At 43.4% G+C, this 26171-nt stretch overlaps 1 protein-coding gene across 2 annotated transcripts; it reads left to right on the top strand.

The window, feature by feature from the left end:
- Positions 1-1343: 1343 nt before the first annotated feature.
- On the top strand, positions 1344-23954 carry LOC135093169 (mucin-22-like). 2 transcript variants are annotated; one of them, XM_063992105.1, is made up of 7 exons: positions 1344-1456; positions 6858-7044; positions 10421-10544; positions 12514-12581; positions 17605-17738; positions 19093-19827; positions 20008-23954. In XM_063992105.1, exons 2-7 carry the CDS (start codon positions 6873-6875, stop codon positions 23641-23643), a joined length of 4869 nt encoding a protein of 1622 aa, XP_063848175.1. In that variant the 5' UTR covers positions 1344-1456; positions 6858-6872; the 3' UTR covers positions 23644-23954. The 2 variants fall into 2 exon arrangements, with proteins under 2 accessions (XP_063848175.1, XP_063848174.1); XM_063992104.1 differs by having other exon boundaries at positions 1406-1654.
- The last annotated feature ends 2217 nt before the right edge of the window (positions 23955-26171 follow it).

Raw genomic sequence — 26171 nt, 5'->3', positions numbered from 1 at the left:
TTACAAACATATCCTCCCTCAGCTGAATTACACTTGAAGCAAAGCAAAAAAAATAAAAAAAATAAGAAAATCTACCGGATGAATGGAAGTTAGATCGTGTTCATTCGCAGTGGTGCTCCTGCAGTGGAAATGGTCTAACGCTCTCCAGTGTTGGCAAAGCATTTCAGTATTCTGAAATATATTCCATCAATTTACCTGAAGAGAACATTTTTTTATGGAATTCTGGAAAGAGAGGAGATAGCGAGGGAATTGGATTGGAGAGAGAGAGAGAGAGAGAGAGAGAGAGAGAGAGAGAGAGAGAGAGAGAGAGAGAGGTACTGACTGTGGTGAGTTTCCAACTGGTAGTTAACAATTAATTAAGGTAAATGGAAACAGAAGTGACTCATGGAATAGTTAGCTGAGTATCGTTACTGTGTGTATGTGTGTGTGTGTGTGTGTGTGTGTGTTATTCACCTTACGTGGACGAGAAGCAAAACGTGCAGGAATGGTGAACGTGGAGGAGTCTAACAAGCCATGGCCATCCACGGAATACGTAAAGGAGTGAATAAAGTTGGGTAATACGAATCTCTCTCTCTCTCTCTCTCTCTCTCTCTCTCTCTCTCTCTCTCTCTCTCTCTCTCTCTCTCTCGACACATAAGTCTACCAAACATTCTTTAATTACTTACCATCATCGCCATTGGGACGTGGACGGGACTCCCAGATGTTGTTGAGTAATAGATACAAAACTTTTAAGATGATCTCTTGCATTGCTCACTTCGTCATGGATTAAAGACAGATCGAGTCCTTCATTTAATTTATCGAGACCCATTCCCCGTCATATTTCACGAACAGATCATTTAGTTTGAAACCCACACTGCGATTTTCTAAGTAGTTTCTATTTATTCATCTATTTTATTATTCATCTGTTCGTTTATTTAGATTTTACGCCTGAAGGAGATCGATCGGTAAGTGCACAAGAGATGAGTGGGGATAGAAGCTTGCTATATTACCGCAATTAAAGACGAAGGAATGAGGAAGATTTATCAAACAGAGGTCAGATTAGTTCCGTATATGTCTCGGTATTCCGGTCTTTGGTTCATATCATAGGAGAGAATAAGACAGACACACGCAGTAGTTGAAGGGTTTACCAGTGAAAGGGATGAAAGAGTGAAGGTACTGGTGATTTCATTATAACTCTTTCGTTCTTTCTTATTTATAACTTGGTATATTTCCTTTCTTTTTTCTCAACCATGTTTTCTCCTCATATTACAAACGCATGGGCAGAAGCAACAATTCGACTCTCTTAACCGGATTTCCGCTCGGCTTTGAACTGATGGTCTGATTTCATGTTTCGTTCGTTCATTAAGCTCACGTTTCCAACAGCAAAGAGTCAACAAGGAGAGTCTTAAACTGTTTCGAGTTGTGTATGAGTCACCTGTGATTGAGGGCACCTGTCATCACTGTCCCTTCCACGAGCGTGAGTGTTGCTTGGCCTCCCTTCCCTTCCCCTGTCCATACGTCCGTCCGTCCGTGTGTTGTGACCTGCATTGTTTTGAATGAGCATATTCTCGGTGTTTCCAAGGAGCATCTTTTTTTGTGGCTTGTAAATTTACACTGTCGAGTCGCCATGGTTTTTCGCCCTTTCATGCTGCCGTTGCTGTTCCTCCTCCTGCAGGTGAGTGTGATGTGTTCTTGTATGTGAGGGTCTATGTATGTGCGTGGAATGGCCGTGTGTGGTGGGTGTTGCTGCTGAAAGTGTGTGCGTGCTTGTGTGCATGAGTAAGTGTGTTTGCTTGTGCGTGCGCGTGTGTATGTGTGTATCAGCATGTGTACGTGTAAAAAAGAACAGGATATGTGAGTGTGAGTAAAGACAAGAGCCGGAAAACTGCGAGGGTCCAGGAAACATGCGTGTGAATAGCCGTGCGTGTGTGCCAGTGAGCAACTGTGTGTGTGTGTGTGTGTGGGTGGGTGGGAGAGAGTGAACGTGTGTTGTAATTGACCAGATTTAGATTATACACTCGACCTGTGGACAGCGGGGCGTTAAAGGAGTGAGAGCAAGCGGAGTTAAGGAATGTTTTTATGTATCCTTCATTGAACACTTGAGCAGTCCCCATCACCCCACAGGAGTAGTAAGGTAGTGTCATATAATGCACAAAGTCCCGATCTGTTGGCTGAGTTTGTCCACTTCGTAAAATAAAGCCAAATGTAAAAGACGGAAAATGTAAAGACAAAGATCGTAATATTCTTTCGGAGACTGGATTAATGTCCACGTATTATACTGAGAGGAGGCAGTGCTCCATACCTTGAAAATATGACTAAATGCTTCCTAATCTAGCTGAGATGCACCCGTGACTCTACAAACTCATGCCTCCATAACCTTGCCTGGCAATCATCGGAAGAACGTTTTCAGTTTCAATTGACACTTTTTTTTCACCCTAAATAAGATTTACCCCTAAAAAAAGTCGTGTTACATCCTGTATAATACGACTCTTCCTACAGTACGAGTGCCTCCATCAGTATTTCCAAAAAACCTCGTGTTGTACCCGATACAATATGACTCCCTCTTCTGAAAATGAGTAGCGTTCCTTTACCTCCAGCAATACTTCCAGAAAATGCACGTTAATCCTGTATAATATGGCCCTCTTACGAAAATACGACCAACCTGTGTACATTACATATATATTACGCCTCTCAGCCATAGCATAAAGGCAGTAATGTTAAAAACGTAAAGCGTAAAGGCAATTAAAACAGATTACAGTCACTCGGCGCGCTTGAAAATACGACCTCACTTAATTTTTCAGCATTTTCCTCTTTCGTAATGGTCGAGAGAAATTAAATATGCTCCTATCTTTAAATATAACGATGAGGGGGTATTAATACTATCCTGGATTCCCCTCCTCCTCCTCCTCCTCCTCCTCCCTGATACGTGCTGCTCCTACTGAAACCACCTCGGAAAAACTTAGGAAATATTATGTTGTAAATAAAAATCGAAGGGTCTCCTTGGCTTGTGGCGGTTCCTTGGTACATGGATTTAATTATCTGAGCCTCTAGGGAAGCAAGGGAATTTTCCTCATTAACTTGAGATTACAACTTGTCCGCGGGGATACACATTATACGAATATAGACTTGTATATAGAAAAGTGTGTGTAGAGAAGGGTTTGACTGGTAAGGTGGGAATGGGAAAGACACCAAGAAAATGAGTTTATAATTGTACATGGGAGAGTGTGTGTAAGGAAGGATGTGACTGATATGCTCGTAGAAGGAAGGAAAAGAAGGAAATCACTTGGGAATGACGCTTTTAACGAGTGGGAACATAGATAAGTGTGTGCAGTGATGGACTGTTATAGAAGATGGGAAATGGGGAGACGCTTTCAAGTAATGATTTTTACGAATTCAATACAGCATACTCTTACCAAACCCGATAAAGTCTCCTATTGTTGCCTAAAATGGAGTCAATAAAGAAATGGTTATAGTGGATAATTACCCTGAGGAAAGTTACGCAGAGGAAAGAGATAATTTCATCCCCACAAAAAAAAAAAAAAATCCTAAACTAAATAAAAACTTAATAGCAGTGCACAAAATAGTTACAGATAATTTAAACGCCAAGTATTCCCTTTAAACTTTTTTTTTTCTGATCTGGACAGCGATGTTTTGAAACTAACCTGCTATCATATATCCAGACCTTTGTTTGTTTGTTTTTTAACCACAATGTGACCGGTCTGTTTGAGGCAATTGGAATCGCATGTAACCTCATCGAGTGGCGCCTCTTCATCGACAGCTCGTGCAGGAGTCTCAAAGCGGTGCTGCTTCATAATGGGAACATGTATCCATCTTTTCCCCTCGTTCACTCTGTCCAGCTCAAAAGAAGAAAACAACAGTGTCAAGATCTTGCTAGATGCCTTGAAATATTAAGAGTACGGTTGGGAGGTTATCGGAGACTTAAAAATGATGTGATGGCCTTCTTGATGGGTCTCTAAGTCGGCTTTACCAAGTTTTCTGGTTACCTTTGCCTTTAGGACAACAAGGACACCGTGGAACACTATCACAAGAGGGACTGGCCACAGCGGACCGAGTTTAGGTTCGGGAAGAATAACATCAAATGGGAGCCATTGTTGAGCCCCAGAAAGGTACCATTTCCTCCACTACACTTAAAATTGTGCCTTATAAAACAATTCGTCAGAGCTCTAGATAAGGAGTCTGCAGCTTTCAAGTATCTTCAAGATTTCTTCCCTAAGTTATCTGCGGCAAAAGTGGATGCCGGTGTCTACGTCGGTCCACAAATAAAGAACATCATGGAGTGCAAGGACTTCCCAAGAAGCTCACTGGGATGGAGAAAACAGCGTGGAACAGCTTTGTTGCAGTGGTTTTTGGCTTCTTAGAGAATCACAAAGCCGAAAACTATGTGGAGCTTGTTGAGACCTTGGTGAGAAACTACGTCAAGATGAGTTGCAGGATGTCCCTCAAAATCCATATCCTTGACGCTCATCTTGATAAATTTAAGAACATGGGGGAGTACTCCGAGGAGCAAGGCGAGCGCTTCCACTGGGATATATTGGACCGAACGCCGCCACCAAGGGTCGTATAATGAAAACATGATGGAAGACTATATTTGGGGGCTGATTCGTGAAAGTAATTTACGGTATAGGCGTAAATCACGGAATACTATTTATTTCTAATGTTTTATTGTCTCACTTGTGTAATCCTGGAATAAATAAATGCTACTTTTGTATCATATGTCGTTTTGTTTCTACTTTGTGCAAATGAGAGTTCAAATTTGCCACTTTCTCCCACTGGGAATAGATATAATTTAGTAAATATTATCCTGGCCACAAAAGCAAAATTAGAAATCATATGTCGTTTTGTTTCTACTTTGTGCAAATGAGAGTTCAAATTTGCCACTTTCTCCCACTGGGAATAGATATAATTTAATAAATATTATCCTGGCCACAAAAGCAAAATTAGAAATAAAGTGATTTTCCATATTTTCTAGGCATAAGCAAAGAGAAAATAATAGCTGTTAACCGAGGACAAAAATGGTGTTACACAATGTAATAAAGAACAGAATAAAATAAGTCAATATAAAATAAATACTGCTAAACTTAATCAAACATCTCTATTAGTCAGAATATATCTCTAAGTGGTCACGGCATTGAAGGAGTTACATGAAAAGCAGAAACACACAGCACTAGTCTTGGTACTGCAGGAGTTAGTGAGAGGCAGCAACGTAACCCGGTGGAATGTGCCCCATGATTCACACACATTGTTTTGCATAAGTAATTTGTGTCCCTGTATACCAGGCCTGCGACACACCCCATGACTATTATAAGAACTAGGGCGCAATTTTCTGCGAAGTGTACTCGTGTGTGTGTGTGTGTGTCGTATAGTGTGTTGCGAGGCGGTGATGCGTTGCGTCTCGTAGTTGTTTTTGTTTTATACCAGTCTAGTGATAAACATGTTGCCTACTTGTATGTTTATTACGGTGACTGGCGTGCTCAGTGTGGCTATGTTTGTGTTGTTGGTATTAATGTGTTGTTGTCACTTTTGTTGTCGTGATGTTGGTATAGTGTTGGAATCCTTCCTGTGTTTGTGTTGAAAAATGCTACAAATAGTTAAATTTTTAAAACCTAAAACATTTATAACTACGTGTTACTTTCGACTGCAGCAAGAACATAACTACGTGCTACTTTCGACAAAACTGCAACAAGAACATCATTTCTGTCACCTTCATTATTTAGTATCCCTTTCACTTGCATTGGTATGACTTTTGTATGACTTTAGCTAAAATGAAAAAAAATAAAAAGTTCACAGATTGTAGATGAGTGGAGCAAACTTGCCAAGAACGTTTTAAGTACAGAAACATTAGATAGTTTCAAGGCGAGGTTGGATAAATGTATGTATGATGATGGCAGATGATTAGTTTTAAGAATTCAGGAGCTGTCTTGTGTACGTAAACTGGCCTTTGCAATCTCCTTGTGTTTTTACGTAGTAGTTGCTTCAATAGCGTGGTGGCGTGGCTTTGGTGTAATCTTATCCTCTCATACCACTTATTAACTTCCATACTTTATACTTAAACTCCTAAACATGGAACAAAAGAAAGAGAAGAGAGAGAAAAATACATCCATTAACGACTTAATTTACTTCAGTTCCAGGTACACGATTAGTATTTGGGGTAATAAAGTGAGGCGCGGTGTGCATGAAAGGGATGACTGTCAAATTATTACGCATCATTACCATTCGACATGAGTTACTGCCGGCGATAAGCGGTGGGTGGCCAGGTCATTGTTTCTGGCTTCGTTATGCATGCTGGGAAATGTATTGTTGCGAGGAGGTTATTAAATGTTTTTGTTGGCATTTGTTTGTGCTTTTGATGATTACTGGAGTTATTTTTTATTTTTTTTGTGAATTTGAAGGCAAAGTGTGTGTGTGTGTGTGTGTGGAAAGTGACGAGTATTTTAATGTGTCTGTTTTGATGTCGTGATGCCTTTAGAATGCTGTGCTGCTGCTGAGGAATGTGTATGATGTATAGTAGAATGTTCTGAGGTGCTAGTGCCAGTAGCAGTGGTGTAGTTATGGAGGTATTAACTCAATAGGTGAGGTAGTGTGGTCTTAAAGGAGGCTTTGTTATATTAGTGTTGGTGTGATGATGATGTTATTGTTAATGGCAAAAATAATAGTGTTGTTTATAATAGTTAGTGTTAGTAATGTTAGTAAAGACTCTAAAAGTGTTCGTGGTGCTAAAGGTGTTATTGTTAGTGATGCTGATTATAGTGGTATTACTGGGGTTACAGACATTGCAGTGTTGTTGCTAATATTCCTAAATGAAGTACCCACAGGACACACGAGCTCACACTAAGCCCTGCATTGCCTTCACTCTTCAGAGGAGCGACGTGTGCATGGGCCGGTCAGCTGCTCTACCCGAGGGATGCTCCGTGCTGCCCCACAACACCCCGGGGGCCATGGTGTGCTGCAAGCCCCTCCACCACCAAGACACGCAGCACGCAGCCTCGCTCACACCCACCACCACTACCACCACCACCACCACCACCACCACCACCACCACCAGCAGTGAGTGTCTATTACTGTTCGTACTATGTGTGTGTGAAAAATACGGAGATTATGGAGATGAACTTAGTTTATTTAATATTTTCATATTGTGGCCTACACAGTGAGGGGTTGACAGTGTATTTAACGAACTTAATTAATCTAAACGTAACTTAATCCAACCCTCGAATGAAAACGCTAATGTTACTTAAATATTATCCAAAAGTATTATGACAAAGTGATATATATTCAGCCCTACTGCTCTTTTTCCTCTAGGTACGAGAATAGGTGGTGGAAAAATATTTCTCTGTACGAGTATATTCAGTTGTACCGTTTTTATTACTTATGTAAAAGAGCTTTGTTATGCAGAGTTGTTTTCTTCCTTGGTGAATGGAAGGCAAGGCAAGGCAAAGAAAGGAAAGGAAAGGTCACTCAGTCCGTCTCATCTTTTTTTTTTCTTTAGGTATGACTAACGAGATATTAAATTCAATACGGATCAATTGATATTAAAAAACATCACGCATTTACCGTATTTCTTTCATCTAGATCTCGGAAAAAGCTACAGAACACCTGCTGAAAGTAGGATAATCCCAGATGTTGTTCCGGGTTCATGTAAAATGTGATTATAAATGTAAATTAATCTAGCCATACCCGAGCGCTGCACGTGGGAGGATAAAACTAATGCGGGAAGGTTCATTAGTATATTTGGGAACGAATAATAAAAAAAATATAAAAAATACAAGCTCCTTTTTCTCCCCTGGGAGGATAAATGTGAGAATGATTGATTAAAGTTCATGAATGCAAGAGTAATTATATGGAAAATCAATGCAAGTTATGTTCATAAATCGCAAACTTTAGAGTGATGAAACCAAGCTGCGGTACTTTAGTGCAGCTGTGTAGATCAATAATGGAAAAGTGAAATCCATAGCTATTGACATAGAACTGAAAATTTAAAGGTTAGAGACGAATTACATCTGTACAAAATTTTTAAACAGGAAAATTCAAGTAGCAAGAAACAAGTTACTTTTTGTACAGAATTCTGTAAAAATGATGCAAAAGAGAAGCCATACAGTAAGGGACGAATTAACTTTATGTAGAATTTTGGAGGAATAATGCACTAAAAATCTGTTCAATAAGAGACGAATTACATTTGTATAAAATTTTGTCAGAACGATACACGAAAGATACAAACTTTAATAGTCAAAGAGCAGCGGATGATTTACATTTGTATAGAATTTTGGAGGAAAAACGCATGAAGAAAATTCTAAAAGTAATAATCAAAACACAAAAGACGCGTTGCATTCGTCCTTACTAATACTAATATCTGGACAGAAACTCGGCAGGTGACCGCATTGTTCTCGCTTCTATTTCAATCTCCCATCAACACTTAACACAGCAAGGGAACACCTGTCCACCCACTGGCAGTATTCGATGTCATCCCATTACCCAGCGATCGAGCATACACTGCTGCCGACACAGAGGTGGTGGTCGATGTATTAATTTGGTGCACGGGGCTCGCCTTTGCCTCTCATTGGACACGGCTCCTCTCCTCCCTGCTGGAGTGGTGTTGGTAGTGATGCGTCTTTGAATATTCATAACGTGCTGGACAAGATTATATGATTTCTTTTTTTGTTATGTGTAAGAAGCCAGCGGGTTTCTATAGTTTAAATCAAGTTTATAGACAGAGCCAGACAGAGAGAGACGCAGACACAAAGAAAGAGAAAGAGAGACAGAGAAAGAGAGAGAAACAGAGACAGACAGAGTGACAGAAACAAACAGAGGAAAAAAAATGGAGGAAGAGATTCATATCGCGTGGATGAAAAAACATAGTGAGGTCCCGCCAAGTTCCTCGCATTGCTTTGTGTTATTGGGGTAAAGAAAGATACAGAGAGAAAAGAAAAGGAGGCACGTAGTGAGCGAGGAGCAGACGGCGCCTTACTCTGTGTAGAATCTCGCTCTCGTGTTTTGGAAACAGTCGATGCCGGTGAAAAATTAAGCAGCAAAAAGCCGTGAAGAAAAAAAATGCCTAACATGACGTGACTTGACGTGAGCAAGGCGAGACTACTTGGGGTGCTCACTCAGCCATCGCCGTTCGAAGGGGAATTTTTCTCTCATGGAAGATTTACACTGTGGCGGCTTAGTTTTTTTTTTTTTTTTTTTCTGAGGCAGCTGATCCGGAACTTCCTCACATCACCGGGCCTGAAGTGACCGCTTGTGTCGTGCCTTCCATAAAAGTGTGATATTCAAGGCGAACAATCACCGTGTGCAAAAGTGCTGAGGCGGTGACGGTGGAGCACATCAAGTGGGGAAAAGTTACTGCACCTCACATGTTACGGTAATATGTGACGACTTGCACGATTTTCACTCTTGCGGAAACTTGAATTGCCTTTGATAGTGTTCGGTGATCAGGCAGGGACTCTGGTGTGGCTGAAGAGTAATGCAGCGTGACAATAATTTGTAATGGTCGTTCTGATCCCACCTCTGGCCTATATATGATGTCAATAACGCTGTTGAGAGAGAGAGAGAGAGAGAGAGAGAGAGAGAGAGAGAGAGAGAGAGAGAGAGAGAGAGAGAGAGTGTGTGTGTGTGTGTGTCTGTGTGTTCGTCTATTTCTATTTGTTTTGTTTTTTTTGTTTTTTTTTCTTTTGTATGTTTCAGATCTGCCTTTTCCCGTTCATTCATTCTAACATCAATATCACTGGATTCTACACTGATAAATATGAAATGCTAAGCCTGTTTGTCATCGTGTCTCGTTGAAGCAAACTCGAGAATTGTAGGAACTTCATATCGCCCGTGGAATATAAGAATTTCCAGAAAAAAAAAAAAAAAGCTACGAAGAACAAAGATGGAATGCTGAAAGCGAGGCAACAAGCAGAAAAATGGAAATAGTTGACTGAGTTATGGCGCCGCTGCGTCAAGGCCATAACACTGGACAGGGTCACAAGAAAACATAAGAGAATACTGCTTCTGCCATCGAGAAACTGCCATGAGCCAGAACCGAATTCTAAAGGGAAAGGAAGAGCACTGCAATTGAATGTACATATCTTTACTTCATCCAGGAGTTAAGACCCCCACGAACAGTTCAACTAACATTTCCTAAGAAAAAAATAGATAAATAATAATAATAATAATAATAATAATAATAATAATAATAATAATAATAATAATAATAATAATAGTTTATGTAAAATTGGGTTGGATAAGGTTAGATTGTTAGGTTAAATTACCTTTAATTAAACTTACATTAGACTGAGTTACATATTGTTAGGCTAGGTTGGGAAGCTTTCTATGCATTGTCCAAGAAGGAATCTTATAGTGTGGAATCTGCTTGCTTGCAATTTACCACTGACCCACCCGGCGTTCGAAGAATCAGAAAAATCATGACTTTCTCGCCCAACAGGTGAGGAGGACTGCACCCAGTACCTGCCGAAGGAGAGCTACTGGGGCCTGAAGGGGGTGTGGCCGCTGCGCCGCTACAACACAGTCCGGCACACCTTCAATAGCAACGTAACCAGCGAGAAAAGGTAGGAGTTTGTGCGGCTCTCGCCTTCTTCCCCTTGATCGTGACGCCGAGTGATGATGACAAGGGAGGCGAGTGCAAAGAGAATGTGAAATCTGTTTTCTTTATATTATCGTTATAAGTAAATAGCTCAATAAGGAAAGACAGAAGTAAATACATCTGATATATACCAGTTTTGCGTGCACGCAACACTGGTATTGCCGTGCACGTACAATGCGACGTAATCTCGTGTGTTATTAGGATTTCCTGCAAAACTATTTGGAGAACACTGCGATAAACATCCTGACAAAAAAGAGCTACTCGTTCATAAAAATACATTTTCTTGCTTCATAAATCTAAAGCCTCAAACCTCTCAGAACATGCACGCGAAACCACGAGACTGGCCGAGGAGGAAGAATCCCCTTGCGACATTTGGCAACTCCCATATCACGTCCAATGTTGAGGGAAGTGTTGCGTGCACTAAGTTAGCCAAGTTCTTGCGCATGCGCCATGTGTACCCGTGCACTGAGGAGCCCTTGACAATGCGTTTGGATAAAGTAAACGCAAAAACCACTAATAGAAAATATGCGACCATAAAAAATAAGTTCCTTTAATCAGAATAAAGCATTAACAACCAGTGATAGTGGTACGGACAGCGAACTTCAAAGATACCGATTCTAAAGTTGACTCTCCGGGCTATGTCTTCAACTCGGGAACTCCCTGCCTGCTTCTGTATTTCACCTTCCTATGACTTGAATTCCTTCAAGAGGGAGGTTTCAAGACGCTTATCCTTCAATTTTTGACTACCGCTTTGGACCCTTTTCTGGGACTGGCACCTCAGTTTTTTTTTTTTTTCTTTCTTTCTTTCTTTCTTTATTAGATTTTTTGTTGCCCTTGGTCAGTGTTCCTCCTACATAAAAAAAAAAGTTCGTGACGTCACCAACACACTAGCTTCAGAAATTTGGCGCAATTGTTAAGCATAGCAGCTTGAGTAGTCGATACCTTAAAAGTTAATTAATTGAACAGTATGTAGCTACTATGTCATAAATAAACGAACGAGGATTGTTATAATGGTATTAATGTGAAAAGGTACTCCAGTGATGGTTTCACACACACACACACACACACACACACACACACACACACACACACACACACACACACACACGAGATAATATAAAATAACTAGCTGACACAAATATAGCTTCCTTTGTGGTCTTATATTCTAACCTGAATGAAAGTGTGGGTGTGTCTGTCGGGGTACGTGGCTCTGCGTGTGTGGTTGCGTGCATCTTTTTTGGGGTTCGGTCTCTTCCATCATCAAGAGGATTAATCACGCAACATTTCCAGACTGAGTGGGTATTGATTACTGGTAAATACAGGGACAGGTAAATATATTAATGCACAGTATGTAGTAAAGTTGTAGGTGGTGGTGGTACAGTGTGGTCAGAGGCAGACTAACCTGCACTCATTACCCGAGACGAGTGATGTAAATCGTTTTGAAGGGAGGAGGTAGTGAGGACGAGGAGGTAGTGAGGACGTGAATATTTGCTAAGAATTAAGGCATGAGAGAAAAGATGCGTGGGTGGGTGGATGGATGTTCTGTTCGTATCTTTAACTTCGGATGTTTTTGTTAGTTTTTCATTCAGTCAGTGATTAGGTTCAGTTTAGTCAAGTGTTTTCACGGTTAGAAAATTTTGAACTATAACCGCTTTAGATCACGTATTGAATATAATTTTCTGTACTATTTTGGCCCTAATAGAACGTAACAACTATCTACTTCAGTAACTTAATGCTAAGGTTAGTCAATTAAGGGTTACTTTAACGATTAGAAAAGCTTATTCTTCGACTACAAACAGATTATATCATGTAAGGTCTGAATATAATCGTATACTTACTTCAGTGTACTAGTTTGATCTGTAGGTGCGTCTGTTATAACCTAACGCAGCAATTATCTGCCTACCTATTCAGTATGTGTGTATTGTGTCTGTCAGGTCGGACGGGTGCTGCTGCGGAGAGGACGTGCGGCTGGAGCTGCCCGCCACCCTCGTCACGTCTCAAGGTCAGTCGTCACTCAAGCGTCCTCGCAATATCTCGCAAACAAGGCACGATGATCCCCCTCTTCCTCCTCCTCCTCCTCCTCCTCCTCCTCCTCCGTCTCTTAACTTTTTCCCTTCTTCCATGACTGGGTTTTCTTTTTCTCCTCCTCTTCCTGTTGTCCTTCCTTCTTTTCCTTTTTCTTTTAATTTCAACTGCTTTTTCCTTCTCCTTCTCCTCCTCCTCCACCTCCTTTCTCTTTTCTCCTCATGCTACGGTATTCTCCTCTTTCTCGCAACTGACTCTCTTCCCTTTCTCTCTTCTTTACAACTTGTTTACCTTCCTCTTCCCATTCTTTCCTTTGCCCTTCACGTCGCATTCCTTCTTCCCTCGTGATTCACTGATCCTTTCCTCCTCCTCCTGTTCCTTCCATTGTTTTTCTCTTTCCCCGCCTTTTCTTCGTCTTCTTTGCATCAGGAGCACTCAGAGACGGTCCATGGGCATCATTTCTTCCATCTGTCCGCAATTGTCTGTCTGGCGGTGACTTTTAGCTCGCCTGCTTTTCTAGTCTCTTGATTTCTGCGCTTGGTATAAACCAGACCTGTTTTGTCTCTCCGTATCAGTCTGCCTATTTTTGTCTGTGTCTTTTTGTACTTGTGTATTTGCCTGTCTTTTTTTCTTTTTTTTCTTTTTTTCTTCTTTCTGGTATGGATTTGAACTATTGTAGTGCAAATTCCTCTTTCTCTCTCTCTCTCTCTCTCTCTCTCTCTCTCTCTCTCTCTCTCTCTCTCTCTCTCTCTCTCTCTGGTCTCCTGTCTTGAACTGTCTTGTCAATTTGGAGATATCGGTATTTCTGAGGTCACTCAATACAACTACATTTGAAGCTTAAGGTCTAGCACATACGGTAGGCAACCCAAATAAAATATAGTGTCGTGTAAAAATGTAGCTATTGAAATTTATGTACTGATAAAAAAATAGAAAAGAACAGTTTCGATGCACGTTTTGTTTAGTAACTTTGAGGATATAATGCCTCAATATTTAAAGAAGACTACCCTCACAAATTTAAAGAAAATAAGAGGCAGTTTAACACAATTCTCAATAAAAATCACGCCATGCACCGCTATTCTCCGCCTCAACCTCCTTTGCTTACTAGCGATTGTGTCATTATTCCAATTCTTTATGGCTGCAACAAAAGCAACAGAGGCGCCACACGTCCACAATACATCTGGCTTGCACAGAATACCACGGCTACACCTGTTACGGCCCAGCATACGTGTCTTTTCAAATAGCAACTGAATAAATCATCCGGCGTCTTGTTTCTCTTCGGCTATATTCATTCTTAGATCTCGATTTTCCAAGGAGATCAAGGCGCGGGGGTGTTGAGTCATTTATGAGCTTGGTCTTGGCTTAATAATACAGTACACTAATACACAGTGATGAAGCACTTGACGTTTGGCTTAACCTTGGTATGTGAGGCTTGAAATATTCCATAACCAGCACTAAATTTGACTTTTAATGAGACTTCTTTCTATTCGAGTGTCCTTCTATTTTAAACATGACGGAGATTTTTACTCCAGTGTTTTTGTATTTAAATTTGTGTCTTTGAATTTAAACTTGTCTGAACTTATTGTCTTTTCAAGTGTTTTATATGTAAACTTGGTGAGACTTTCTAATCAGCACCGAGGGATACTGTAAATTCTTCAACTTGTAAATCTTAATTCTAGTGATTAAGATTGTAAGACCTGCTGCTAGAAATTATGATGCGTGCGGTATGAACTCCTCGATGCTTTATGATTATCTCTAAACACTACTGAAACTTGCATAGCCCGCGGAGTTACCTTTAATAATTTACAGCACAGCCAAATGTAGTTAACAACCCCCTCTCTCATGAAAAGAATAATAAAAAAAAAAAAAAGCTTTCACCTCATCAACTCCCCTCTTTTAACTATCTTCATTATTCATCTCTTACTTTTTTCTTTTTTTTTCTATGATTACTGCTCTTCTGCGTGCTAATTGCATAGTTCCCTCCTTCTCACGACCTCACTACACAAGACTTTCTACTTAGTCTTATCCCTATTTTGTCCACTTCACCTCACTAATACTAGAGTTAACCAGTACCTTAATTTTTTCAACCCTTTAACTGGTAAATTCTGGAACTCTCAGCCAGTTTCAGTTGCTAGTACTCCTCATGATTTATCATGTGATCTATTTCAAAATCTGTCCACCATTAAACTGAGAGTGAAAGAACCTGATCTATATCTCCTTTGTTAGACCCTTTCATCTCTTGAATACGTACGTCATATCACCTCACACCAAGTACACCAAACAGTCGCTACTCCCTTAGCTTACGAAACAATGAACTAAAATTTTCAGTTCCCTTGAAAGTAACAGAGTGATGCAGGAGTGCAGCAGAGACTTAAGTCACAGTAGCATAAGGTAACAAAATACAGGCTTGGTGTATCTTTTCAAGACTGCGATCGTTGTATTTGTCAAACTGTCCGGCGAGATTTAGTGCTCGTTTGTTGTAACACCAAGCGGAGTATTATAGGACTCCATCGCAAAACCATCAGGTCGATGGATACCAAGCAACGCATTCACTCAAAAACTCAAAACGACACTAAGAAATTAATCACTCTCTCGAGACATGACTAAAAGTAATAACAAGACGTCCTATGGTTGTGAAAAGAAGAACGGTGGTGTGTAACAGTGTATGCATGACTGACAGTCTGTATTACTGCTTGGTAATGAACACAAGCCTCATGGATGGTAATATACTGCAAGACAAGGGAGTGGAACTTAGTGGTGGGCAAACACTGGATGGAATAGAAATACTTTGTTTCTCTGACCTTTCAACTCAGAGTAAGATTGGCGGAAGTTGAAGGTTTTCTCACTACTATATACGTAAGGGCACCAGCTGTAATGATGGTAATTAGGATTCTAATTATAAAACTACACCGAAGAGTAACAGAAATCCATAGTTGGAGCAAACACATTAGCAGGAAGGTTTCATTCAAGTGAACACGACAAAAGACAGACTAAATAATACCACCTGTCATTATACTGCATAACTTACGATTCTTTATTATTTCGTCTTTAATGTGCTCAATGTTAGCTTTCTATGAAGTGTATAACTTCCGACCTCTTTCGTATGTTCAATGCTATCTATTCTTGCTCCCTCTAGTATTATCACTTTAGATAACACAAACGTGATATTGAAGCCTCTGCTCGCCACAATAAATATATCAAAATCAGCTCCGGTCATCCTAATAAAAGATTCGTTTCCCTAAGAATACATGCATTTCTAGATTAAACCGATGCTGCGGTGCTGGAGTGTTTAATGACGTGATCAGCACACTACCTGAACTACACCTACATATTTTGCTGTTGTTTGTCACCGGGAAAAACCGTCGATGAAAACTAGCGTCATCCTGAAAGAAGCTTAGTTGTCTTGGTATTAACAATGACAACTAATCTTCTTACAAACATCTAATCCTCCTTTGCGTTAATGGAAGGCGAGCCAGACAAAGGTTATTAACACGGTACATTTATTATTATTATTATTATTATTATTATTATTATTATTATTATTATTATTATTATTATTATTATTATTATTATTATTATCATTCATTATCAATTGGACGTAAGTCAGAGAAGCCACTACGCATAATGGGAAACAGCAACAATACCTTTATAAAAAAAAAAAAGTGTGGGAAAACTTTTAAAAAACTGAATAGAAGTAAATAAAAAGTGAATGGGAAGTAAAATATGGATGGAGAATTTAAAAGAATGGAAGAGTAAAAAAGTAGAGAGAAAGTAAGAAAATGGATGGAGAAATAAGAAAGGATGGGAAGGTAGAAAGAAAGAAATGGGGAAGAAGAAAAAAAACTGATGGGAAAGCAAAGACAATGGATGAAGTATTTTTTAAAAAGGGACAGAGTTCAAAAAAAAAATAATAGTGAAAAGAAGTGAAAATGAAAAAAAATACAGGGAAAAAAGGTAAAAAGAAAAGGAGGGAAGTAGAAATCACAATATTTCGCTGCCCATTTGATGGCATTCCTAGGTTTGGTTTCATGGGGAGAGACAGTGTAAGCCAGCCAGGTGTTTTTGGAATAATAATCGAGCTTTTACACACCCACACACACACACACACACACACACACACACACACACACACACACACACACACACACACACACACACACACACTCCTTTCTCAACACGCAAACACAAATACAGCAATAAAAAGTCCAGTATCTTTCGCACTCGATTATCCACCAATAATAATCTCAATACAAATAAACGTTGTGGAGGGAAGCGTGACATTAAGGTGTTCTGTGCGTGGCTGTGTGTCTTGAAGGTGAGGGCTGGATTGAACTGGTTTTGGATCGAGTTGTGTTTTTCTTTATGATTTTCTTGTATTTTCTTAATGTTATTGTTATTGTTTTTGTTGTAACGTTGATATAAGGTCTGTCATATACATTTACAATATACATAATGGTGATAATGATTTCGATAATGGTGTTGTCAACGCCTCTTTCACATGAGGCTCGCTTAGCAGAGATGGTCTATGGTGCTTGATCAGCGCTGCAGCAGAGCTATTCATGCGCGTTGATGGAGCTGCCAACAATAGGCCTCTTTCAGACGGGATCATTTAGCAGCGCTGCTCTGTGGCTTCCAAAAATAGTGGCGCGCTTGCAGTTGAGTGTGAGCTACAAAATGAATGTTAAATATTGAAGCAAGCGGTGCTATTTTTTTGTCGCAGTGGAAGCGGCTACTCGCGCGGGTCTGCAGCAGTACTTTTTTTGTAGTCATGGCTGCGTGTCAAAGCCTCCATTTATCTCCAGTATTTACGAGTACTAAAACTGGTAAGAAGTACTGCTAAGTGGCCCCGTGTTCCTTGTTAGCTATGTCTGTCATTAAGAACCACTCCACATGAATGTCTAATTGAACTTCGTAATATTTGAATCATCGGGCAGTAAGCATCGGCTGTGACTCATGATGGTGGTAGTGGTGTGGGTGTGGTACTGATGAGAACTGTGTTGCAGGAGAGAGTGTGGTGGTGGCGCAGGAGACGCAGAAAGGATACGTGCAGCCGGTCCTTGTACGCACGTGCCACTCTGCTACCTGTACGTTCACGGAGGAGCCACGGACACAAATGGAAAGCTTCGAATGTACACAGGTGGGTCTGCACAGTGTAATGGTGATGATGGTGATAAAACAATGGTGATCGTGACAAGACAATGGTAAAATGATAAAATGATGATGCTGGAAAAATAGTAATAATAATCGTCAATATTTCATGTTCAATACTATTCATTCTTCCTTTTAAATCTTCCCTTCCGTAGCCCATAGATTTTAATACTTCCCCTTGGTTCTTGTGTCTTCTGTTTGGAAGCCTACATACAGTCACTCTCATTCTGTTGTGCTTATCGTCTATTTCCATTAGATTTGTCTGGTTTTCTACGGCAAACATCATCTCTAAAGACATAACATTCTTGCTGTCATCGGTATCCCAACAGTCCTTGTAAACCGCACTTCAGTCGCCTCAGTTATTGCCCTCGTTCTTCCTCACCGTGCGTGTCTAGCATCCATACAGCATTGTGCACCACTTGGAACTCTGCATTGCTCTCAGGTGACCCCTCACATCCAGGTTCATATTTGTCAACGTTTTTATTCCACAGGAGCTGTTTTTTCGATTGTTGATTTTTTTTTTTTTCTTTAGCTACTGTCACCGATACACAGAGAACTACGTAAAATCTTCTGTTCTTTTTACATTTCTGCTTCCGATGTTAAGACGACATTGATTTTCTCTTGTTTTTGTTATATCCATTACATCGGTCCTCGCTGTATTGATTTCCAGTGCCTTCCTTTCACATGCTTCCACCAATCCCTCCAATAGCTCCACTGATTCCTGAAACTGTTGGGTGCATTTCACATACTATTAATAATTCTCTAATTCCTTCAAAATCCTTACTGTTCCTCATAACTCTCGCATGACATTACACATCGCTGTCTCATTCTTCTTATGGCCATTCACTCTTCACCTTATCAGTTCTCACGGCTGCTCTTTAGTCCTATTCAAGGTGCCTTATTATCCTCACATCTTTATTATTTATTCCAGTGTTCTGATATAGCTTGACAGCTTCTTCATACTCACAGTATCAGATAATTTTCAAAAGTTCGTTTTTTTTCATATTTCGATTGGTCATTTTACTATTTTGCCACTACCCCTAGCACGCAGTGATTGTATGAACGGTCCCACACCTTATTCCAATCAAAATTAAACTAAGAACAACTTTTGCCCATCTAACTCATTATCCAGGTACTTCAGTACATCATCTTTACTTGCACCTCTTCCGCTTCCTCCTAAAGCTTCCATAACTCCTTCCTTAGTGACTGACGGGTCGGCCGCGTCTCCTTCAATATGTGGCTTCTCTCCTCTGTCGTCATATGGCTCCGGAATGCGTCCTTCTTGCTTCTAAACAATACGTTGTGTCATAATAATTTTTATTTATATTTTTTTACCTTTCCAGGAGATGACACTGCAGGACATGTACGTGGAGGACAAGCACCACGAGGGACACTTGAGGATGACACGGGTGTTGGTGCCCAGTCAGTGTCGGTGCGAGACTCCCCGCCACGATGACTTGGGATCTGAGGCACGAATTTCTGTATCTGAACTGCAAACACCCCCGCCATCGTCAAACCTTGTGCCCGAGACACTCACCCTTGAGGGCATAAAGGAGGCAAGCAAGGTTGAGGAATCAATAGCAATGGAGGCGACAGAATCTGCTAACAGAGAAGAGATGCAAAGATTAGCCTTAGAGGAACGTCAGACTACTCAAATAGACCAAAAAGAGGATAGAAACCTGTCCCGCCATATACAACCACCCTCTTCTCCACAGTCTCTGACAGTCTTCCTAAGGACGAGACGCAGCACTCAGGATTCAGACATTCTTACTGTGCCACTCGTGATAAACTTTTACTTGAAACAAATTTGGCCAAACGCGTCGTGCATGATCTCTCCTTCGCTTTACAGTCATATGAGCGACAACATGGAAAAGCTTCCTCACTCCTTCTGGCAAGCGGGAGGCACGGTGGAAGAAATTGACTTGGCGTTGGTGGCTGGAGCTATATTCGTTGGTATGTCGGAGTGTTGGACGCAGAACGTAACCGGCGCCCTGCAGACTGGCCACCTGGCCAGCCTTATGGTGGCGAGTTGGCGCGCCGCTGCCATCCTGAAAGACCACATCATGAATGCATCCAAGGTGAATTTGTTTTCCTCAGTCCTCCTGACATAATAGTACGTAATATAATAGAGCTAGGAGCTCCACATCTTTATTTACCCATAATCTTCGTCACGTGTACCACGTGGTGAACCGTTTCAGTATCTTAACACAAAGGCGCAATATAAGAAAATATTTAATGATGGAATATTATTCTTTCAGGCATTGATGGATTTGATGCGATCACACGAGGCCACGATGAGCAAAGATCTTATAATCTGGGCCTACGGCGACATGAACACCAACACCACAGACACTGCAACAGCTGCAACAATAACGGACACAACCGAAACCGAGTCCGCTGGCATCACCGACACGACCACCACCACCACTGATATCACAGATAGACAGACCACCGCTGGCCTAACGGATACCACCACCACCACCACCACCGCAACTGGTACTGCAGCAGAGACGACCACCGTCACAACTGGCACTGCAGCAGAGACGACCACCACTGCAACTGGTACTCCAGCAGATACGACCACCACCGCAACTGCTACTGCAGCAGACACGACCACCACCGCAACTGGTACTGCAGCAGAGACGACCACCACTGCAACTGGCACTGCAGCAGACACGACTACCACCGCAACTGGCACTGCAGCAGAGACGACCACCACTACAACTGGTACTGCAGCAGAGACGACCACCACCGCAACTGGCACTGCAGCAGAGACGACCACCACCGCAACTGGCACTGCAGCAGAGACGACCACCACCGCAACTGGCACTGCAGCAGAGACGACCACCACTGCAACTGGTACTCCAGCAGATACGACCACCACCGCAACTGCTACTGCAGCAGACACGACCACCACCGCAACTGGTACTGCAGCAGAGACGACCACCACTGCAACTGGCACTGCAGCAGACACGACTACCACCGCAACTGGCACTGCAGCAGAGACGACCACCACTACAACTGGTACTGCAGCAGAGACGACCACCACCGCAACTGGCACTGCAGCAGAGACGACCACCACCGCAACTGGCACTGCAGCAGACACGACCACCACCGCAACTGGTACTGCAGCAGAGACGACCACCACCGCAACTGGTACTGCAGCAGAGACGACCACCACCGCAACTGGTACTGCAGCAGAGACGACCACCACCACAACTGGTACTGCAGCAGACACGACCACCACCGCAACTGGTACTGCAGCAGACACGACCACCACCGCAACTGGTACTGCAGCAGACACGACCACCACCGCAACTGGTACTGCAGCAGAGACGACCACCACCGCAACTGGTACTGCAGCAGACACGACCACCACCGCAACTGGCACTGCAGCAGACACGACCACCACCGCAACTGGTACTGCAGCAGACACGACCACCACCGCAACTGGTACTGCAGCAGAGACGACCACCACCGCAACTGGCACTGCAGCAGACACGACCACCACCGCAACTGGTACCGCAGCAGAGACGACCACCACCACCGCAACTGGCACTGCAGCAGACACGACCACCACCGCAACTGGTACCGCAGCAGAGACGACCACCACCACCGCTGGTACCGCAGCAGAGACGACCACCACCACCACTGGTACCACAGTAGAGATGACCACCACCACTGCCACCGCTGGCACTGCAGCAGAAACGACCACCACTACCACCACCACCAGCGTCGCTGACACTGCAGCAGAGACGACCACCACCACCACCACCGCCGTTGGCACTGCAGCAGAGACGACCACCACTGCCTCTGGCACTACAGCAGAGACGACCACCACTGCCTCTGGCACTGCAGCAGAGACGACCACCACTGCCTCTGGCACTGCAGCAGAGACGACCACCGCTACCTCTGACACCGCAGCAGAGACGACCACCACTGCCTCTGGCACTGCAGCAGAGACGACCACCACTGCCTATGGCACTGCAACAGAGACGACCACCACTGCCTATGGCACTGCAGCAGAGACGACCACCACTGCCTATGGCACTGCAGCAGAGACGACCACCGCTACCTCTGACACCGCAGCAGAGACGACCACCACTGCCTCTGGCACTGCAGCAGAGACGACCACCACTGCCTATGGCACTGCAACAGAGACGACCACCACTGCCTATGGCACTGCAGCAGAGACGACCACCACTGCCTATGGCACTGCAGCAGAGACGACCACCACTGCCTATGGCACTGCAACAGAGACGACCACCACTGCCTATGGCACTGCAGCAGAGACGACCACCGCTACCTCTGACACCGCAGCAGAGACGACCACCACTGCCTATGGCACCGCAGCAGAGACGACCATCACCGCCTCTGGCACTGCAGCAGAGACGACCACCATTGCCTATGGCACTGCAGCAGAGACGACCACCACTGCCTCTGGCACTGCAGCAGAGACGACCATCACCGCCTCTGGCACTGCAGCAGAGACGACCACCATTGCCTATGGCACTGCAGCAGAGACGACCACCACTGCCTATGGCACTGCAGCAGAGACGACCACCACTGCCTTTGGCACTGCAGCAGAGACGACCACCACTGCCTATGGCACTGCAGAAGAGACGACCACCGCTACCTCTGACACCGCAGCAGAGACGACCACCACTGCCTATGGCACCGCAGCAGAGACGACCACCACTGCCTATGGCACCGCAGCAGAGACGACCACCACTGCCTCTGGCACTGCAGCAGAGACGACCACCACTGCCTATGGCACCGCAGCAGAGACGACCACCACTGCCTCTGGCACTGCAACAGAGACAACTACCACTGCCTCTGGCACTGCAGCAGAGACGACCACCACTGCCTCTGGCACTGCAGCAGAGACGACCACCACTACCTCTCCTGCTGGCATTGCAACAGAGACGACCACCACTGGCACCACCGCAACCGCCGCTGGCATGGCAACAGAGACGACCACCATCACCACCGCCGATGGCACTGCAGCAGAGACGACCATCAGCACTACCACTGGCACTGCAGCAGAGACGACCATCAGCACTACCACTGGCACTGCAGCAGAGACGACCACCACCTTTACCCCTCCTGGCACTGCTGCAGAGACGACCACAACCACTATCGGTGATACCGCAGCACAGACGACCACCACTGCCGTTGGCACCACAACAGAGACGACCACCACCGCCGCTGGTACTGCAGCAGAGACGACCACCACCACCACTGCCGCTACCACTGCAGCAGAGACGACCACCACCACCGCCGCTGGCACTGCAGCAGAGACGACCACCACTACCGCCGCTGGCACTGCAGCAGAGACGACCACCACCACCGCCGCTGGCACTGCAGCACAGACGACCGCCACCATCACCACCGCCGCTGGCACTGCAGCAGAGACGACCACCACGGCCGCTGGCACTGCAGCGGAGACGACCACCACTACCACCACTGCTGGCACTGCAGCAGAGACGACTGCTACTGCCGCTGGCACTGCGGCGGAGACGACCACCACTACCACCACCGCTGGCACTGCAGCAGAGGCGACTACCACTGCCGCTGGCACTGCAGCAGAGATGACCATCACCACCGCCGCTGGCACTGCAGCAGAGACGACCACCACTGCCTCTGACACCATTACCACCACCATCCCTGCCACAGCTGCCCCCACCAGCTCAGGAGATACAACCGCCTCCACCACTTCCACCACCGCCGCCTCGGAGGACCAAGCATCTCCTGACGGTACCACCACCTCGCCACCCGGCAGCGTCGTCACCTCGGGCCCGTTGCAGGGGATGGCGCTACCGACCACCGAATTTATGCCTTTGGAAGTGGATGTTTTAAAGCTCTCGCACATATTATTCAGTCGCCTAATGTGATTGTTTAATGGTAAATTTGTGCATTGTTTAATGGTAAATTTGTGCATAGGTTTTTCAAAAGTTCGTTTCCTTATAAAAGTATCAGTAATACATTTTTACATTTGTATTGGAATATGAAACATCTCAACATACATACAAGTTTCTTCCGCTTTAGTCAGTTCATGGATACCTGGTTAGGTGATGAAGCTAAATCCAACTCCAACCACCGAAGATTTTTTTCCAGCTTAATTACTGTTTTTGCTTTTAGTTAACAATCAATAAGCACAAATTTTGTAACTAGTTTGACGTGTAAATAAAGTGTTTAAGTCTAACTGCATATTCTTAGAGTAACTCAGAGTGTGAAACCACATAAAACAAAAATCGCCGCATGCAAATATTTGGAGAAACCAATCACAAACTTGAAAATTTCTTTTAATCGTTCAAACTTTTCCCGTTCGTGTGCTGCAATAACACTCGTAAACACCAAGATCCTGAGATTAGTGCTGGCCATTGGCTACTTGGATCTGAGCTACAATACAGTGATGGAGGAGAAAAGAGTGAGAGGAAGACAGACAAAAGTTAATAGACAGGATCATAGAGAACAACAATTTGACATGGGTCTACAAAGACCTCACCCACATAACTGAAAATCGAAGATGGTGAAGGGACATGCTCGCCCATGTCACATGACACGGTACTTCGGTACAGTGGGCATCATGGTGCATACCTCAGACCAAAATTTACAGGAGTTTCTCTAAAGTTTACCTTAGTACAACGCATCAAGGAAGCTCGTGACTCAAGCTTCCTCGGTACCCAGGGGCGCCGCAGTCAACAGCAAAGTAACAGTGTTTGCTAATTCGGTGATGGCGTCCACGACTGCCACTTAACAACTCAGGTTTGTATCTGTCCAGGTGCCAGTGATTTTAATCTATGAGGAAAAGGATTTGATTTGGATTTGATATGATTTTTCTTTATTTGACCTTAATACATTATAATATGAATATCATCAATTTTATAAAGAATTACCTGGCCTGGTCCACTGAGACGGAGCTTTTTTACGGATCAATCGCAATAGTAGTGATTATTGATCCGTCACAGTCATATAAATTAGCAAACAGAAAATACCCGTCGGTTGGTTGCATTCTTACCATCACCATTAGTATTATAATTTTCATTGGCGTCTTAATACCGTCAATATAATTATCATTAAATGGGATGTGTGGTGTATGAAAGGTCGCAGCTTTACCCATCATAAGTCGGGCAATATGAGGCTTGAGCCGTAACCATGAGGGTACAGCTGGTAATCACGTAATCCTCGAGGCATATATAAATAACGCACGCAGTTGATATTACACATGGCGACTGAACACAAAAATAAATGCTTAATTTGCTCTAAGCTTCTTACACGGGTGCACCTACTGTACTACACTAATTAAAAGCGGATATTTCCCTGCCGAGCTGCTGCCCATCAACATTGTGTTTTTTTTTTTTTTTTTTTTGTTTAGGAGGGACACTGGCCAAGGGCAACAAAAATCCAATTAAAAAAAAAAAAACACTGAGATGGCAGTCCCAGAAAAGGGTCCAAAGCAGTAGTCAAAAATTGAAGAGTAAGTGTCTTGAAACCTCACTCTTGAAGGAATTCAAGTCATAGGAAGGTGGAAATACAGAAGCAGGCAGAGTTTACCAGAGAAAAGGATGAATGACTGAGAATACTGGTTAATTCTTGCATTAGAGAGATGGACAGAATAGGGGTGAGAAAAAGAAGAGTCTTGTGCAGCGAGGCCGCGGGAGGAGGGAAGGTATGCAGTTAGCAAGATCAAAAGAGCAGTTAGCATGAAAATAGCGGTAGAAGATAGCTAAAGATGCAACATTGCGGCGATGAGAGAGAGGTTGAAGACAGTTAGAGGAGAGAAGTTGATGAGACGAAAAGCTTTTGATTCCACCCTGTCTAGAAGGGCAGTATGAGTGGAACCCCCCAGACATGTGAAGCATACTCCATACATGGACGGATAAGGCCCTTGTACAGAGTTAGCAGGGGGAGGTGAGAAAAACTGGCGGAGATGTCTCTCAGAACACCTAACTTCATAGAAGCTGTCCTAGCTAGAGATAGTGATGCTGACATTAATTTTGCCACGACTCGATAACTACTGAATATAGACGGTATGGAGATGAGTTGCCAGGTCTTATTTTCTAGGTAGCCAAGTGGTCCCCTTAGACAGCCGTAGTTATGGGCAGGTCAGCATTAATCTGGCCAGCTAAATATCTGTCTTTTAACACTCTCACTGCTATGGTCGTCTGTTAACATTGAGTAGTGTTATGTTAGGGGGAGGGGCTAAGTGTGTGTGTGTGTGTGTGTGTGTGTGTGTGAGAGAGAGAGAGAGAGAATTATTTTTTATCTTCCTGAGTAAACATTTGAAAAAAAGTACAAAAATAGAGTATAAAAAGTTCCACATGGGTGCCGTACCAATATAGGCATGGGATGGCTGCATCTGATCACCATCCTATCATTTCACCGTTCCCTTAAGACGCGGTCAGATTGTGAGCAACGA

This window comes from Scylla paramamosain, chromosome 42, assembly GCF_035594125.1.
Source record: "Scylla paramamosain isolate STU-SP2022 chromosome 42, ASM3559412v1, whole genome shotgun sequence".
Classification (NCBI taxonomy): Eukaryota; Metazoa; Arthropoda; class Malacostraca; order Decapoda; family Portunidae; genus Scylla; species Scylla paramamosain.
Note: the sequence above shows the minus strand (reverse complement) of the source record. Positions and strands in the feature narration are given on the sequence as shown.

Excerpts from the sequence above, each read along its gene's own strand:
- LOC135093169 (XM_063992104.1), top strand. The coding sequence starts at position 1,607 with ATGGTTTTTCGCCCTTTCATGCTGCCGTTGCTGTTCCTCCTCCTGCAG. Across the intron at positions 7,045-10,420 it reads CACCACCACCACCACCAGCA|GTGAGGAGGACTGCACCCAG; the intron begins GTGAGTGTCTAT and ends CTCGCCCAACAG. Across the intron at positions 19,828-20,007 it reads ACATCATGAATGCATCCAAG|GCATTGATGGATTTGATGCG; the intron begins GTGAATTTGTTT and ends TTATTCTTTCAG.